General features: G+C 38.1%; 1 protein-coding gene across 1 annotated transcript in view; it reads right to left on the bottom strand.

Annotated features, from left to right (window-relative positions):
* Positions 1-11971: 11971 nt before the first annotated feature.
* The window catches only part of kappaB-Ras (NFKB inhibitor interacting Ras like 1), a 42512-nt gene continuing 38389 nt past the window's right edge, over positions 11972-16094 (bottom strand). Inside the window, exons 7-8 of the mRNA XM_090382712.1 lie at positions 14829-14915; positions 11972-12133 (exon numbers count right to left, since the gene is read on the bottom strand). Coding sequence (XP_090238838.1) covers positions 12069-12133; positions 14829-14915 — 152 coding nt within the window. The 3' untranslated portion in view covers positions 11972-12068. The remainder of the gene's footprint in view (positions 12134-14828; positions 14916-16094) is intronic.

Raw genomic sequence — 16094 nt, 5'->3', positions numbered from 1 at the left:
TATTGTTACCAAAACTAACTCAGGATGAGGCTGAGTATTCTTTTCCAAAATGGTACAAGGAAAGATTCTCTTATCTTCATCTAGTAACACAGGTGTTACTATTTATTTCACTCTACCCTTCTCTTTGGAGGAACGACAAAACAAGCAGTGCCTGGGCGGAACCAGCCGTCCTCAGGCCACTTATTTCATCCGATCTTCAAAAGAAAAGCCTAAATATATATATAGACATATCCATATTTTTCAGAATCTTTTCTCTTGTAGTGAAATTTTAGCCAGGCAATGAGAGAGAGAGAAAACAAAAGGAAACCAGGGGTGCACCCAAAAGGCCCAAGTATCCACTGTAACCTTTCTCTCTACATTGGCCTATGATTGCAACATGTTTTGTGGAAGAGGGTGATAATATAGGTTCCATAAGAAAATATTTTCCTCAATGGTCAAATTTGAATAAGAGTTCTAGTATTTATCTTCTTTTACCTTCTCTTTTTTTTTTAAAACAACTCCTGAAAATAGCTCTTGTTTTTATTTGAACTCCAGATTCTCTTTCCATGTTCCCTACCTGTATCCTTTAATCCTCTGTGCTCACTGCATCATCCATAACAAAACTGCTGATAAACACAATGATAGAGTTTAATGAGAACTAACCTTTCTGTTCCCTTTATAAGTAAAAACTTCATGGATCTGATACTCTAATTAATCAGAAGCTTCTTTTAATGTATCTCTTAGCTTATAATCAAATCATCTTCAACTGAATGCAATATTCATCTCATGACACTATGCATCAATTTAGCATGAAACTGGAATCTTCATTCTTGTATAACTTTCCCTTTCCAAGAACTGACTTCTTTTCTTTAGAGATGGAGGAAACATAATAATAACTTTTCCTTACTGTTTTCTCTTTCTCACTAATTTCAATTTTGCTTCTTTTTACTTTTAATCTCTCCATGCATCTCTGATAAGACCTGCCAAATCAAGGCCTTTGTCACTATTTGGTGTATTTAACCTCGCGGTAAGTGGACTTCCCAACATCCACTGAATAGTCCTATCTAATCCACTGGGTTGATCAGCTTGATCTGCACTTCCATGTTCTTCTGTATTTTGATCTGAAGGTTCGCCTTTCTGCATCTCTGTTTCATGAGAGGAGCTTCCATATCCTGTTCCTACTCTACTGTCAGAAGCTGATTCGGGAATTCTCACTTCATTTTGTGACGGTGGATTAAGGGTTACCACATATGGTGTGTGAGTTACACGACTACGACTGCGCAAATTATAGTCATGTGTCTGTGCTGGCCTATGGGTAGATTCAACTGTCTCTTCAGACTGTTTTATCACTGACGGCCTATTTTGGTTCTCATTTGAAGATGTCGTCAAAGGTTCTGGAATAGGTGCAGTTCTGGTTGGCTGCAAATACACAGGTTGGGGGTCTATGGGTGGGATTAAATCACATTCTTCTATTATGGGGTCATCAAAGATCCATGTTTCTTTTGGCACTGTCTCTGTACCAGATTGATTTTGTATTTCACCATCTTCTGATTCTTCTGACTCTTCTACTCTAAGTTCAGGAAACACTTTTCTATTTACTACCTTTGTCAATCTGTCAACATGCACTAACTGTCTGTCCTTTGGGACGTATAAATTCTGTATTTCAAAATTGACCGGAGAGGTCTGATTGATCACACGGTAAGGTCCTGTACTCAATCGAGCCAGTTTCCTCGTGGTACCGGCTTTCACCTTAGGAGTGAAAAGGTAAACAAGACTTCCTACTTGAATATTCTTATCCACAGCCACTGCTGCTCTACGTTGTTCTTGCTTCTGCACTGCTTCCTCCAAATGTTCAGAGACCATTTCATAAGCTCTACGGAGTCGTGCACACATTTCTTCTGAATAGTTCTCTAAGATTGCGTAACTTGGCCTTAATTTTGCATGCCATAAATCTGAAGGTAACACTAAATCTCTGCCATAGATTAAAAAGTTGGGTGTTTCTTGAGTAGAACTGTGAGTTGCAGCATAATATACAGCCACAGCCAGTGGAACCATCTCATCCCAATCTGACTGGGTCTGATTTACGACATGAGATAATATGTTCACTAAGGTACGATTTATACGTTCCACTTTTGCATTGCACTGGGCGTGATACTTAGATGTATGAAGTTTATGAATGTTCAACTTCTCACACACTTGTCGCAACAATGAGGACATGAAATTAGTACCTTGATCGGTGAGTATGTATTTAGGAATTCCATGTCTCGCAATCACATTGTTTATAAATGCTGTGGCTACTTCATCTGCCTTCTGAGTTTGGAGTGGAATTGCTTCAACATAACGCGTGAAATTATCCACTGCTAACAATAAATATTTGTGTCCTCTCAAGGACATAGGAAGAGGTCCTAGGATATCTAATGATACTCGCACCCAAGGTGAATTTTCACTGGGAACTCTCATCAGAGCTGCTTTAGCTTTAGGATTGTAACCTTTACGTTCCATACACGATGGACATGACTCAATGTAGTTCCTTACATCTGAAAATATCCCAATCCAAAAAAAATTCTTTCTGAGTTTCTCCAACGTCTTCTGTAGCCCAAGATGGCCGCCAGAAAGAGCGTTCTCGTGGGATGCTTTCAATACCTCTGTCTTTAGGCCAACGGGGACCACTAATTGTCTGTTGGCTCTTCTCTTGTCGCTCCAGGGTCAGATAAAGTGTAATGATATAGTATTCCCTCTTTAGATAAATAGAAGGAATCTGGGATTTTTGCTGATGCCTGGGGTATTCCTTCCAATTGTTCAATTAACTTCTGCAAAATTGGATCTTCTCTTTGCAGGGTTTTAATTAAATTTCTGGTTTGTTGCTGGGGCATCACCAATGACTACATGGTTAAATCAGCTGATATGGGAGCTACTAACTCAGTTCTTTTAGCCTTCCTTGGCCTTTTTTTCTTTTCATCCTCTTCTAACACTGGCCTTGAAAGAAATCTGCATTTGAATGTACTTTACCAGGACGGTACTGAATTTGGAAGTCGTATTCTTGTAAAAGCATGCTCCATCTTGCTAAGCGGGGGGAAGGATTCTTCAAATTGAGCAAATAACTCAAGGGTTGGTGATCTGTTATCAGGGTGAAATGATTGGACACTAAAAAAGGGCTGAACTTTGTGACTGCGAAAACAACAGCCAAAGCTTCTTTCTCTGTCGTACTATAATTCAATTCTGACTTCTTTAATAGCCTAGAAGCATAGGCAACTGGCTGTCTTGTATCTTCATCCATCTGAAGCTCGAGACAGGCCCTTACACAGTATGCCGAGGAATCGGTTGATAAGACAAATGGTTTTGTAAAGTCAGGAAAAACCAACAGAGGTTCAGTTGTCAAGGCAGTTTTCAGTTGATCGAAAGCTTGCTGCGTGGAACAGTCCCAAACAAAAGGTGTTTCTTTTTTTGTTAGCGAAGGGGTCTCGCTATCTCAGCAAAATTTGGAATGAATTTTCTGTAGAAACCTGCCATTCCAAGAAACGATCGGACTTGTTTTATGTTCCGTGGGGGACGTGCGTCTCGAACGGCGACTAAGTTTTCGGGATTTGGACGAATGCCCTCGCTGCTCACCAGGTGGCCAAGGTAACAAATTTGTTGTTTACCAAATTCACACTTTTTAGGCTTCAATTTTAGGTCATAGTCTCTCAGACGTTGGAAGACCATCCACAACTTGGCAATCTGTGAATCCCAGGTTTCTGAAACTACGATTACGTCATCGAGGTAAGCGAATATCGATTGATTTTCCAGGCCAGAAAGCACCAATGACATAGTTCTCACAAACGATGCGACTCCGTTTCGAAGACCGAAAGGCATGCATAAAAACTCAAATAAAGATTCACCAGTGGTGAAAGCGGTTTTGTGACGATCGGCGGGGTGCACCTCAATTTGGTGGAAACCACTTTGTAAGTCGAGTGAAGAGAAGTAGTGCGCTTTCCCTAGAAGTTGAAGAATTTCATTTAAATCCGGGACAGGATATGCATCTGAAACCGTTTTCGCATTCAATCTCCGAAAATCAATACAAAGCCTATATGATTGGTCCTTTTTGCGCACCAAAACAATTGGCGCTGAATATGGGGAGTTGCTGGGTTGAATGATGTTTGCCTCCAAAAGTTCATTCACCTGCCTTCGAACTTCATCTTTCAACAAGAAAGGAACTCTATAAGCTGACTGCTTAACCGGTATACTGTCCGTCAATTTAATTCTATGTTTATATACCTTTGAATTTCCTAGCTGAGCTGGAGACTTGGAAAAAATGTCTCTATATTCATACAACAAGTCTGACAATTTACGTTTCTGATCACCAGTCAAATGATCAAGATTAAAATCTTTTAAAGTCACAGGAGATGTCTTATATTCTTCTACTTCCTTATCTGCAAAAGTAACTGGATTAATTTCAACCCTTTCCAAACTAGCAATACCCACCCCCTTTGGAAGATGTAAAGGCTCAGATGACAAATTCGCCACCAGGACTGATATCAATCCATCGGACTGTATTTTGTCCACTGAACAACGGACAGCTAAGTCCTCATGACCAAGGTTATAATTAGGCTCTGTTAACACAAGTTGTTCTGTGGAAACAGCAAGCTGGTTACAATATGCTGTCACCACCCTTTCGGAATATCCTGGTAGCACATGTTTGCATGTGAGCTTAGCTACCACGGGTTTAGAACTCATAATTCGTTCCCTAACACCTACTTCTCTTAAACAAATATTCAATGGGATTGAGCGAACCATTTTTTTACCTAAGTCAATTATGAACGAAAAACGTCTCAAAACATTCAATCCTAATATAACGTTATATTGTCCGGTGAAATTTCCATTAGCCACCAAAACATTATCTTGAAAACATGCATTATCCAGTTTAATGTTTACTGTAATTTCAGTATGGATGGGTACTACATAACCTGAAACACCCGTTACCGTCAAGTTTGGAGTTCTTGGATTTAGAGATTTATCATGTTTAATTTTATTAAATAAGTCTGTACTTAATAATGTTATGCTTGCCCCTGAATCTACCAAAAATTTAGCCTCAACATTTTGAACTGATCCCATGATCAATGGCAATTGAGAATCGTTATCTAAAATATAAACTCCATGTTGCACATTTTTGTGGTTGGCATACGATTTAGCTCCTCTATAATAATTTTGACGTGGTAACACATTTCTATGACGCTGATAGTCCCTTCTATTTCCTTCAGGCCTCCGTTTATGTCAGAAATACGTATCTCTATCTTCTCTGTAACTTACATTATCTACCTGGTTAATTTGCCTACCAAAAATCGCTTTAGGATGAGTTTGTACCTGATTAAACTTATTTCTAGGTATTTCTTTTCTTACCTCTGTATAAGAGTTCATATCTGTCCTATTTCGATTATTATAATACATTTTGTTTGCATTTTTAACCCCATTTCCATTAAAATTACCACTTTGTGTATTAACATAAGGTGTCTGATATTTTGGTAACGTAGTGTATTCACGCGCTCCGCGACTCGTGCACGGATGGTTAGGATAATTTGGCGTTGGTCGGGAGCTGCCGCTGCGACCGCCAAGCACATAGCGTCCTTCCGACTGTCTTGCTTCGTACGTAGGGTTACAGTATACATGCTTCCCAGCATAGCACGGAGTAAAATCGCGTCTCTCACTTCGGGAGAGTTCATTGCTACTGACACCTGAGGGCATAGCGTCTCTTAATTCATCAGACCGCGAATACGTAAAACTGGGCACTCTGTTATTGTAGGAAGGAAAAAATGGATAAGCTGCAGTATCATAATTTTGACGTTGTTTCATTTCGTTAACTGGCGTTTGTAAATTATTACAAGTCGCGTTACTTACAGCTAATGCTTTAAGTGATTGTTTTAAGTCCAGTATTTCATCTTGTAAAGGTTTAATAAGTTTTTCGAAATAATTTTCCTGCTGGCTACCGACTGCTTCATTATTAGATTGACAATACATGGCATTAACTGGTTTATGTTTTGTTTCTGTAAGAAGTTCATTTGTCTCCTCTCGTTTCGAGATAACAATTGCCTGATGGAAAGTGAGGGGGTTTTGTGACAAGACTATCCTTTTAATTTTATTTGAAAACCCCTAAGAAACTGGGCTAACATTGCCTGATCTAAAATCGAATTTGCTTCGGGGGTTTCATTCTGTATCTTAAACGCCTTTCTTGCCAGGTTTTGAATTCGGGCTCCAAAGCTGGCGACATTTTCATCAGGTTTTTGCACAGTATTAGCGAATTCACTTAAACAAGTGACTATGGGTTCTGTTTTTTCAAAGTGAGCTAAGAAAGCATTTTTGAACACGTTATAATTTTCTTCCTTACGCAATTCAGTGGATTGTGCTAGAAATTCCGATGCCAAAGAACGAAATTTAGATCTTGAAATGGCTATCATTTCTGAGCTTTGCCAAGCCACTAATTTCCCTATGCTTTCTAAAGTTTCAAAAAAATATTGGACAGATGGGCCTTCATCTGTACCAAAAAAGGTAGGCACCAAACTTAGGTAACCTGCGATATTAGCCACATGCGGCCTGCCTGTTTCGGGCGGGGATTGTGTTTGTTGCGTATCAAACAATGCAGCAGAAAGATCGGTTGAAGTTTGTGGGATTTGTTCTTCCATATTGGATTTATAAGTGTCTAAGTTAAATTAGATGACTCTACTAATATTTGAGTAAAATTTGGGGTGGGAAGGTCCCTCCAAAACAGTGTACTTACCTTTACGTAGCTGAAACAGAACTAAACTGTTAGTACTGAGCAATGCTAAAATCAAAATGAGTTTCTAACACATATAGCAACTAGAGTTTTTTTTTTTTTTTTTTAATTTATTATCATTATTTGTTTTGACAAATCAATTAACTACTCCTAAATGCTTCTAGTTGCTATGTGTTACTACTATGTATGTACTTGAGGACTATTATTTGTATTGCTGAAAAAGAAAACGAAAATTAATAAAATGCCTCTAACCATTCTCTATATACACACAAAATCATTAGTGTTAGACGTTTTCACTTTCTTTCTATTACAACATTAATCCCTTTATTTGTCTTCTATTCACTAGTTACTCTTGTGCTTTGCTCTTCAGTTTACAGTAATCCTCATAACTGACAAGCTTTCATATAAAAAAAAAGAGGTTTTTCATCCCGCAAAAGCACATTTCATCTTGGTCACGGCACCAGTGTTAACAAGCTCTCCTGTTATAGTGCGTTCGCCGGGAAACCTTTATCACCTAACGATTAAGACAATCCACTATTACAATTACTCAACATTCAAGTGTATATAAAATGGTTTTCCTGACGAACTCATCACTAACATTAGCATTCCAGGAGGCCTGAGCTTCGATCTGATCGACTAGCAATTTAGTTAGGACAAGTTAATCTAGTGTTCTAAATTTACTCTGAGAAGTAAAGAGCAATTGCAACATCTAGACGCGCTGTGATTTTCATCCAGAGGTACCTCTTAGATAAGGGGCCCCCTAAATGACCGCAATTAATGATTCTTTTTTTAAAAAAAGATTGTTAAGTGAATTGTGTGTATCTAGAAAAAATGGTCTTGACGTAAATATTAACAAACCAAAAGGGTTTATTTAACATATATGTATACAACTGAGTACAATATAATTGGTACATAAGTTAGATTAATTGGTATGTAATTGTTAAGTAAACTAACTGGATACAAGCAGTATCTTGCTTTAGCAATATTATAATTTTGTAATGTTCTTCATGTGACTTTTACACTAATTCTCTATCAAGTACAAAATTCTTTGTGTTTGTCATAACATAACCTTGTTCAAACACTAGAACAGGGAATTATATTAACTTAATAGTGTAATTAATATTTGACAATTAAATTAATAAGTGGCACTATCAATTAAACTGAGTTCTAAGAAAATAATCCAATTGTCGGGGTATATTTATATATATATGTGAGGAAAGATGTCTTATAAATGCATTAAAACATATGCAGGTAATAGGTTCGGATTTTGGGTGATTTAATACTGTTTGTTATTAAACAATAGGGGTTGACTTACCCGAAAATATTCTGCACCGCGTCGGTAAGGGGGGAAATCTGTTCCAGACATCAATATAGTTCTTTTCTCATCTTTTCCCTCGTAATTATTAATTTACCTCTTCTTTACACAATGACAAAAATCGGCCAAAACTATCACTACTCTTTTCTTCCTTCATGTCTTGCTCAAAGATAACCGTGTGTCTTGTTTTTCCCCTTTCAAATATATACCTCTCCGCTTCCCCTCAACTGCGCTCCCTAAGACTTGTGTTATTCTCACGAGTCAACTATGTGGGGGGGGAAGAATTAAATGGATACTGTACCATGCACGGAGTTACACCGGAGAACAGGTGACGTCACTGAGTGTAGCATTACGGCGAGCGCCCACTGGGGTGTTTGAAATCGAAAGTAAAAGCTTAGCTGTCAAGTGATGCTATGTTCGTTGTACAGACTGTGAAAAAAAATATCAGGCACTATTAGGCAAAATTACTTCTTGAAAGTAAGCGAAAGGGCTGAAAAGTGAAAATATTTTTCACATTATTATGATGTGGTTACAAAGGAACTGGATGCAAAAAATAATTTTGATATCATATATTTGGATTTCAGGAAACCTTTTGACACTGTTGCGCATGGAAGACTATTGTACAAATTGGAGCAGAATGGTATTAAGGGTAAGTTGCTACAATGGATAAAAGGATGGTTAAGTGGGAGAAGACAGAGGGTGGTAATCAATGGGTGCTGTTCTTCTTCGAGTAATGTTATTAGTGGAGTCCCACAGGGTTCGGTGTTAGGTCCACTGTTTTTTTGTATATTTATCAATGATATTGATGAAGGTATATCAGGCTTAATGTCGAAGTTTGCAGATGATACAAAGGTTGGCAGGGTTGTTAATGACAGTAATGGCAGTGTGCTACTGCAACAGGATCTGGATAATTTGGGCAGATGGGCTAAGAAGTGGCAACTGAAGTTTAACCTTGACAAATGCAAAGTACTGCATATGGGTAGAAGTAACCAAAGAGAAACGTACCAACTGTGTGGTACTACACTTAAGGTGGTAGAAAATGAAAAAGACCTGGGAGTAATTGTGCAGGCAGAGATGAAGTTTTCTGAGCAATGCAGACAGGCTGCCAGGGCAGGTCACGGGGTTTTGTCAATGGTATATAGAAATTTTGCTAGCAGGGAAAAGGAGGTGATTATCCCTCTGTATAAGGCAATGGTCAGGCCACGCCTTGAGTACTGCGTACAGGTCTGGAGGCCTCATTTTAGGAAGGATGTAGATTTACTTGAGCGTGTACAGAGAAGGGCAACAAGATTGGTGAGGGGAATGAAGGGATCCTCTTACCAAGAGAGGCTTAAGTTCTGCAAATTGCAGTGGCTAGAGACTAGGCACCTGCGCGGTGATCTGATTGAGGTGTATAAGGCCTTGAATGGGTTGAGCACGCTGAATTCTGATGGGATCCTTCCACTTGTTCAGATTACAAACCTAAGGGGGCATAAATTCAAATTAAGAAAAGACAGATGTAGAATAGATGTGCGGAAATTTGCCTTTAGCCAGCGGGTGGTTAATTGCTGGAACAAACTTCCATCTGTCGTTGTGGAAGTTGATAGGTTGAATAAATTTTAAAGAGGAACTGGACAGGCATTTGGAGGGAATGGTGCGATTTATTTTTATTTTTTTTTGGCTGATGCTGCATAAGCTCATACATTTGCTTTCTTGCATCACATGCCACTACTACTACTACTACTACATCAGTTGGAAGAAAAATGGGATGCTAGCAGGTCAGCTTTATCCTTGGCTGAAGTGACAACAGAACCATCTGGTTTGAACAGAGGTATGAGCAGAGATGGGCAAAAGTTGCGGCCAATAGCTTTGGCAAGAGACCAGAATGCTCAGCTACCATTAGGGCAAGAAGCAAGTTTTCTACTCTTAGCCTGTTCAAACTCTAGTTTGGACTGACAATTGTAGGAACTTAGGTGTAGGCAGAAAATGAAACTGAAAAATTAGAAACAAGCAATTACGATATGCAACGTTCTTTTCTTAGCACATTTATTGGAAAACCAAGGTGTAGATAAAGGACGAGATTTTAAAGTGGAGTATGGGATAAAGGATTCCATTCTTGCAAGAATAATTTCACTGACACATTCTGAGCAAACTTTGACATCAGAATTTTTGAAACAGTAATCCGGCGAAGGAAATCTCACAGGTCATCCATTTTGCATAAAGGCTCCATTGGAGAAGAGACAATCACCAAGTTGTGATCTGATGCCTAAAGGAACACTCACTTCGACCAGATACTTAGAAGGGTTGTTTATGAGAAAAAGATCAAGTATGTTGGCTGTATAGTTAGGATTGTCCGCTATTCTTGTAGGTAAATGAACAATCTGTGCAAGGTCATTAGTAATTGCAAAAGCCTCAGCATCTCGACCAGCAGCTCGGACTAGAAAAACGGAAGCCAGCTGGAGTTGTGAACATTTTAATCACCAAGGAAAATTACCTCACTGTTAGGAATGTTGAACTGGAGAAAGTCAAGTTGCAAAGAGAAGTCAAAGAGCTCCATGTGATTACTGGAGTTGGGAGAACAGTAGAGACAACAGATGAATTTGACACAATGAGGTAGAGAGATTTTAAGACAGAGATCGAAGAGAGAAGATTCCACATTACCAAGTCTCTGACAGGGAATATCGGAACGGACATATGCACAAGTATCTCCTTTGAGGCAAAAGGAATCATACAGCGAATAATTTGGGCAACTGAGATGAGCAGTATTTGAATCAACCGATAACAGAATCTGTCAGAAAAAGTAAATGGGGTTCGGCAGACTTCAAGTGGAAATGGACATCGTTGAGATTAGAATGGAGACCACATATATTTGTGAAATGAATTAGAAAGTGTTTGGGAGGTTTAGATCTTTTCGCAGATAATCTTAATCTTAGTTTTACAATTTATGGTGTATTCAATAGTAAGAAAAAGTGGGTGGGACATGCTGTATGAAATAATGAAATTTTTGGATATGGCTTACACATGGTAAGAATATACCCAGATCCTTGACATAATGGGGCCTCGACAATGCTCCCCGCACACTACTCAGACTCCCTCTAGTCACTATCTGGCAGAGTAGAGGCAAGATTAAACCCAAGCTGATCCGGAAGCCTCCTAGAGTTACCAATAGGTTTGGTCCAGTGTACTAACTAGCGGCCGTCCTGCGAACACTATTTTAGAGGTGCACACTCGAAATGCAAGGAAGATTGGCTCTCTCCACGATGTTCATCATAACCTCAAAAGTCATCAATCATACTGAATGATGGAAGAGATCGGGAAGGGTTGACCGGAACTTAGCGCTGGAGACTAAACCTGGGTTCCACCACTTCAAGCCTCCAATAAGCAGTGGTGGTATTGCACCGGTTGATGAGAGTCATCTACTACCTAGTACTGGCTGGTAACACAGCCAGTGTTACCAGCCAGTACTAGGTGGTAGATGAAATAATGAAATTTTTTCATTATTGAATTTCATTATTCCCATTTGAATAATGAAATTCAAATGTGAATAATGAAGACCTCGACACCTGCTTACGTTGGTTCACACCTGGGTGGTCACCCACCGTGTGCTTGTGCATGGAGGTTATACCCAGGATTACTAAGTCCCACCATCGTGAAGGTGTAAGCAGAGGATTTGGCTGTCACAGACCGTCCGGACTGCGCTGAAATTGGGTCCATTTGACTTGAGTGTCACCCGAATATCAGTTCCATCAGCGTTTTAGAGTCCCAGGTAGCAAATACAGCTTGTCTGGCATATCTGCGAGAATGTCTGTGACAACCTCAAGGACCAATTGTGGGGGTTGTAGAGATATTTATTCATAAGCTAATTTTTTACTAAACTCCAAGACACATGTGATTGCATAGTATACTTAATGTAAAAATGTACTAGTATTGATAGATTAATAACATATGCAACACAATTAAAAATATCAATTTTATTCACAATATCTATATATAACAGGTATTTTAGTGACTTCCTGAGACATTAAATCAAACAATTTTTCAGCTGTTTTATTATAATTCCATTGTGATGCTTCCTGCTTTACCTTTCCTTCCAAGCTGAGGAAATGTTGATTTGGCTGTTAAAACACAAAAAAGAACAGAATAATTTTATTTGCAATACAAATATTAATCACAGATATAATAAAAAACACAAGAGGAGTATATGATGATCAAAAATGACAATAAGAGTAACATAAATTAAATTTTATCAGCTTCATTAATGTTACGCTGACTGGTGAAAATTAGCTGATTTCTTTACGTATAAGAAAAATGGATTTATCTGATTTTCTAAAACTATTTTGCTACCTATGACATTAAAAATTCAACCACATACTATGTTTTATTAATAATACTAAAACAAAAAAAAAACAAAAGAAACATGTCATCTCAAAAAAAAAACTATTAGAAAGTTAAGAGTTGGTTCTCATTCATTTTTATTTATAAAATCACAATTTCAAATTATGTCAGATGAACGAATGAGACTTGTGGCAGAGAAGAAACATGCATGGGATGCATATAAATTATCAAAAGACACAGATGCCTATGGTAGATGTAAGATGTATCTGTAATCCTGTAATCGTCACAAAGGAGGTTAGGCAAGCGAAGGCAGATTATGAGAAATATTTGGCAAAGGATGCAAAGAAAAACAGCAAAGACTTCTTTACTTATGTAAACTCAAGAAGGAAGGGGATCAATCAGATTGGTCCACTTGATATCGATGATTCGATTCCTGAAGATTCTTCTCAGGTAGTAGTAGTAGTAGTAGCAGTGGCATTTGATGCAAGAAAGCAGAAGCTTATCGAACTCTAACAGGGAGTTAAAATGATTTTATGATAACAGAGAGAAAAGTGGTGGAGAAATTGTTGAAGTTAAACATAAAAAAAGGCACATGAGGTGAATGGGATCTATCCAGTTATATTAAAGGAGGCAGTAAAGGAAGTAAGCAAACCCTTAAGCCATGATAATGAGGGCATCCTAGGACTCAGGGGGGTCCCCATGGACTGGAGATGTGAAAATGTATCCCCAATTCACAAAGGGGGATCAAAAGGTGACACGAGTAATTAGACCTGTTAGTTTAACTTATGTTCCGGGGAGAATAATGCAGTCGCTGATTAAAGAAGCACTGTAGGATCATCTAGACAAGACTAGTCATATCTAGATGATAATGATAGTTTAGCACAGCATGGGTTTGTTAAGGGGAAGTCTTGTATAGCCAATTTGATTGGATACTATGATGTTGTCATAGGAACTGGATGCAAAAAATAATTTTGATATCATATACTTGGATTTTAGGAAAGCTTTTGATACTGTTACACATGGAAGAGTACTGTACATAATGGAACAGTATGGCATTAAGGACAAGTTAATGCTATGGATAAAGGGATGGTTGAGTGGGAGAAGGCAGCAGTAATCAAGGACACTGCTCTTTGTGGACTGTTATTAGTGGAGTCCCCCCAGAGTTCGGTGTTGGGCCCCATTGTTGTTTTCTGTATTTATCAATGATATTGATGAAAGTATATCAGGCTTGATGTCTAATGACACAAATGATTCAAAGATTGGTAGGGTGGTTAATGACAGTAAGGATGGTACACTACTGCAACAGGATCTAGAAAAGTTGAGCAGATGGGCTGAGAGGTGGCAACTGAAGTTTAACATTGACAAATGCAAAGTACTACATATGGATAGCAGTAACCCCAGGGTAACATACCAATTGTGTGGTACTACACTCAGGGTAGTGAAAAATGAAAAAGACCTGGGGTAATTGTGCAGTCAGATATTAAGTTTTCTGAGCAGTGCAGACAGGCTTAGCTCATGGGATCTTGCCAATGATATACAGGAATTTGGCTAGCAGGGATAAGGAGGTGATCATCTCCTTGTATAAGGCAATGGTAAGGCCAAACCTTGGGTACTGCATACAGGTCTGGAGGCCTCATTTTAGGAAAGATGTAGAGCTGCTGGAATGAGTACAGAGAAGGGCAACGAGTGGAACAAAGGGTTGCTCTTACCAAGAAATGCTTAAGTTCTGCAAATTGCAACGTCTAGAGACTAGGCACCTGCGAGGTGATCTGATTGAGGTGTATAAGGCGTTGAACTGTTTGGGCAAGCCAAACATTCTGTAACTGAGGGGGCATAAATTCAAATTGGAGGAAAGACAGTTCAGAATAGATATGCGAAAATTTGCCTATACCCAGCGGTAGTTGACTGTTGGAACAAACTTCCATTTATTTAAGAGTTTAAATAAATTGAAGGCAGAACTATACAAACCTTTGGAGTGAATGGATGGGTGAAACAGGAAGGTTCTTTTTTTTGGCTGATGCTATATAAGCTTGGTTTCATGCATCATATGCCTCTACTAATGCTAATGCTAATAATAACTAAAATATTAGTAATGAAAGTAGTAGCTAGTAGCAAAGTGGTGAAATAGTATTTATTAATTCTAACAAATACTATTTCATCCCTTTTGATAAAGCTTAGATCCCAAAAATTTACTATTCGTCCAAAAATAATTCTAGAAAACTGATCTGACAATAACACAGATTTTATCATAAAATTCCTTTAATAATTAAAACAACTGGTACTATAATTTATGCTTTAAGTTTACAGTCATAATACATTTGGATTTTATAGAATAAATCTGTATTACACTCTCCTTAGAGTTATCTAGAACATCTTCCTGAGCTCTGAAGTCTTTTTTTCAATTTACACTCCATACATGAAATATGTATTATCATAATATGAAAAACCAATTCCTTCATGATAAAGGATACCTACGTGGTGGGGGGTTCATTTTAGAAGTCAAGTACACAAATGGCTCTGTAAGCAACTTCCTATCTGTAGCTGAAACTTCATATAATTTGACTGTAAAACAAATAGTAGTAGGTTAGAAATGGAATGTTTCTCATCTTAAACAAAATAATGCAAATTGTACAAAAACTTAAATGTATGAATATAACAATATGTTATAACATTATAACAAATAGATCACAGAATACATTCCATAAAAATTTTTTATTGTAGTGTAAAGAGTGAGAGTAATTATTAATCGATCTGCAGATAATGCCCACAAAGAAAACAACTTATTCAATGTTGTTCAAATGTTGTTATTAAAGCATATCAAATACTTCCCAGAAAGGTGATTATTACACTGCAAGCAATAATTCAAACATAAAGGTGTCTTTGCTCAATGAATGACTGCAGCTAAAAGTCAGCCACCAAGTTTGCATTCATAATATCAGAAGCGATACCATTATCCACAGGTTAACATATTTAATTTTAAACAAAAGGCATTATTATCAAAAGGAAAATCCACCATTTGATTAAATATTTTGGCACTATTGTGAGAGCTACTATAATTGGTTGCCGAGTTCATCAGCATCTTAGGACATATTACACCATATACTGTCTGATAAAATGTATGATTGTGGTTTTCATATTCTGCAGACTGAGCAACCAGAAATAGGAAACTCCACTGAGATGCAGGAAGTAACTTCCCCACCTCAGATAGGGAAATTCTACTCCCTCCAGATTACTGTCATTAACAAACCTGCCATCTTTTGTATCATCTGCAAACTTGGACATTAAGCCTGATATACCTTCATCAATATCACTGATAAATATACAAAACAATGGGTCCAACACCGAACCCTGGGGGACTCCACTAATGACATTAGGCCATGAAGAGCAGTGTCCATTGATTACCACTCTCTGTCTTCTCCCACTCAACCATCCTTTTATCCATTGCAGCAACCTGCCCTTAATGCCATACTGCTCCAATTTGTACAGTAGTCTTCCAAATGTAACAGTATCAAAAGCTTTCCTGAAATCGGAGTATATATCAAAATTATTTTTTAATCCAGTGTTAACTGATGTGGAGGGAGTAGCATTTCCTTACCTGAGGGGGGGGGGGAGGCTCCAATTGAAGAAGCCTTCAAGAATTTCACCAGTCTCTAACAGGATTTGAAGCTAGCCCTCTATAAATGGCAAGCAGTGAAACTATCATGAAGGTGAATAGCAGTGTTCTCACTAGATCCTCATTTA

This window comes from Mastigoproctus giganteus, chromosome 10 (genome assembly GCF_048544385.1).
Source record: "Mastigoproctus giganteus isolate SK-2022 chromosome 10, ASM4854438v1, whole genome shotgun sequence".
In the NCBI taxonomy this organism is placed as follows: domain Eukaryota; kingdom Metazoa; phylum Arthropoda; class Arachnida; order Uropygi; family Thelyphonidae; genus Mastigoproctus; species Mastigoproctus giganteus.
The sequence above is the reverse complement of the archived record's forward strand: the minus strand, read 5'-3'. Positions and strand labels throughout refer to the sequence as shown.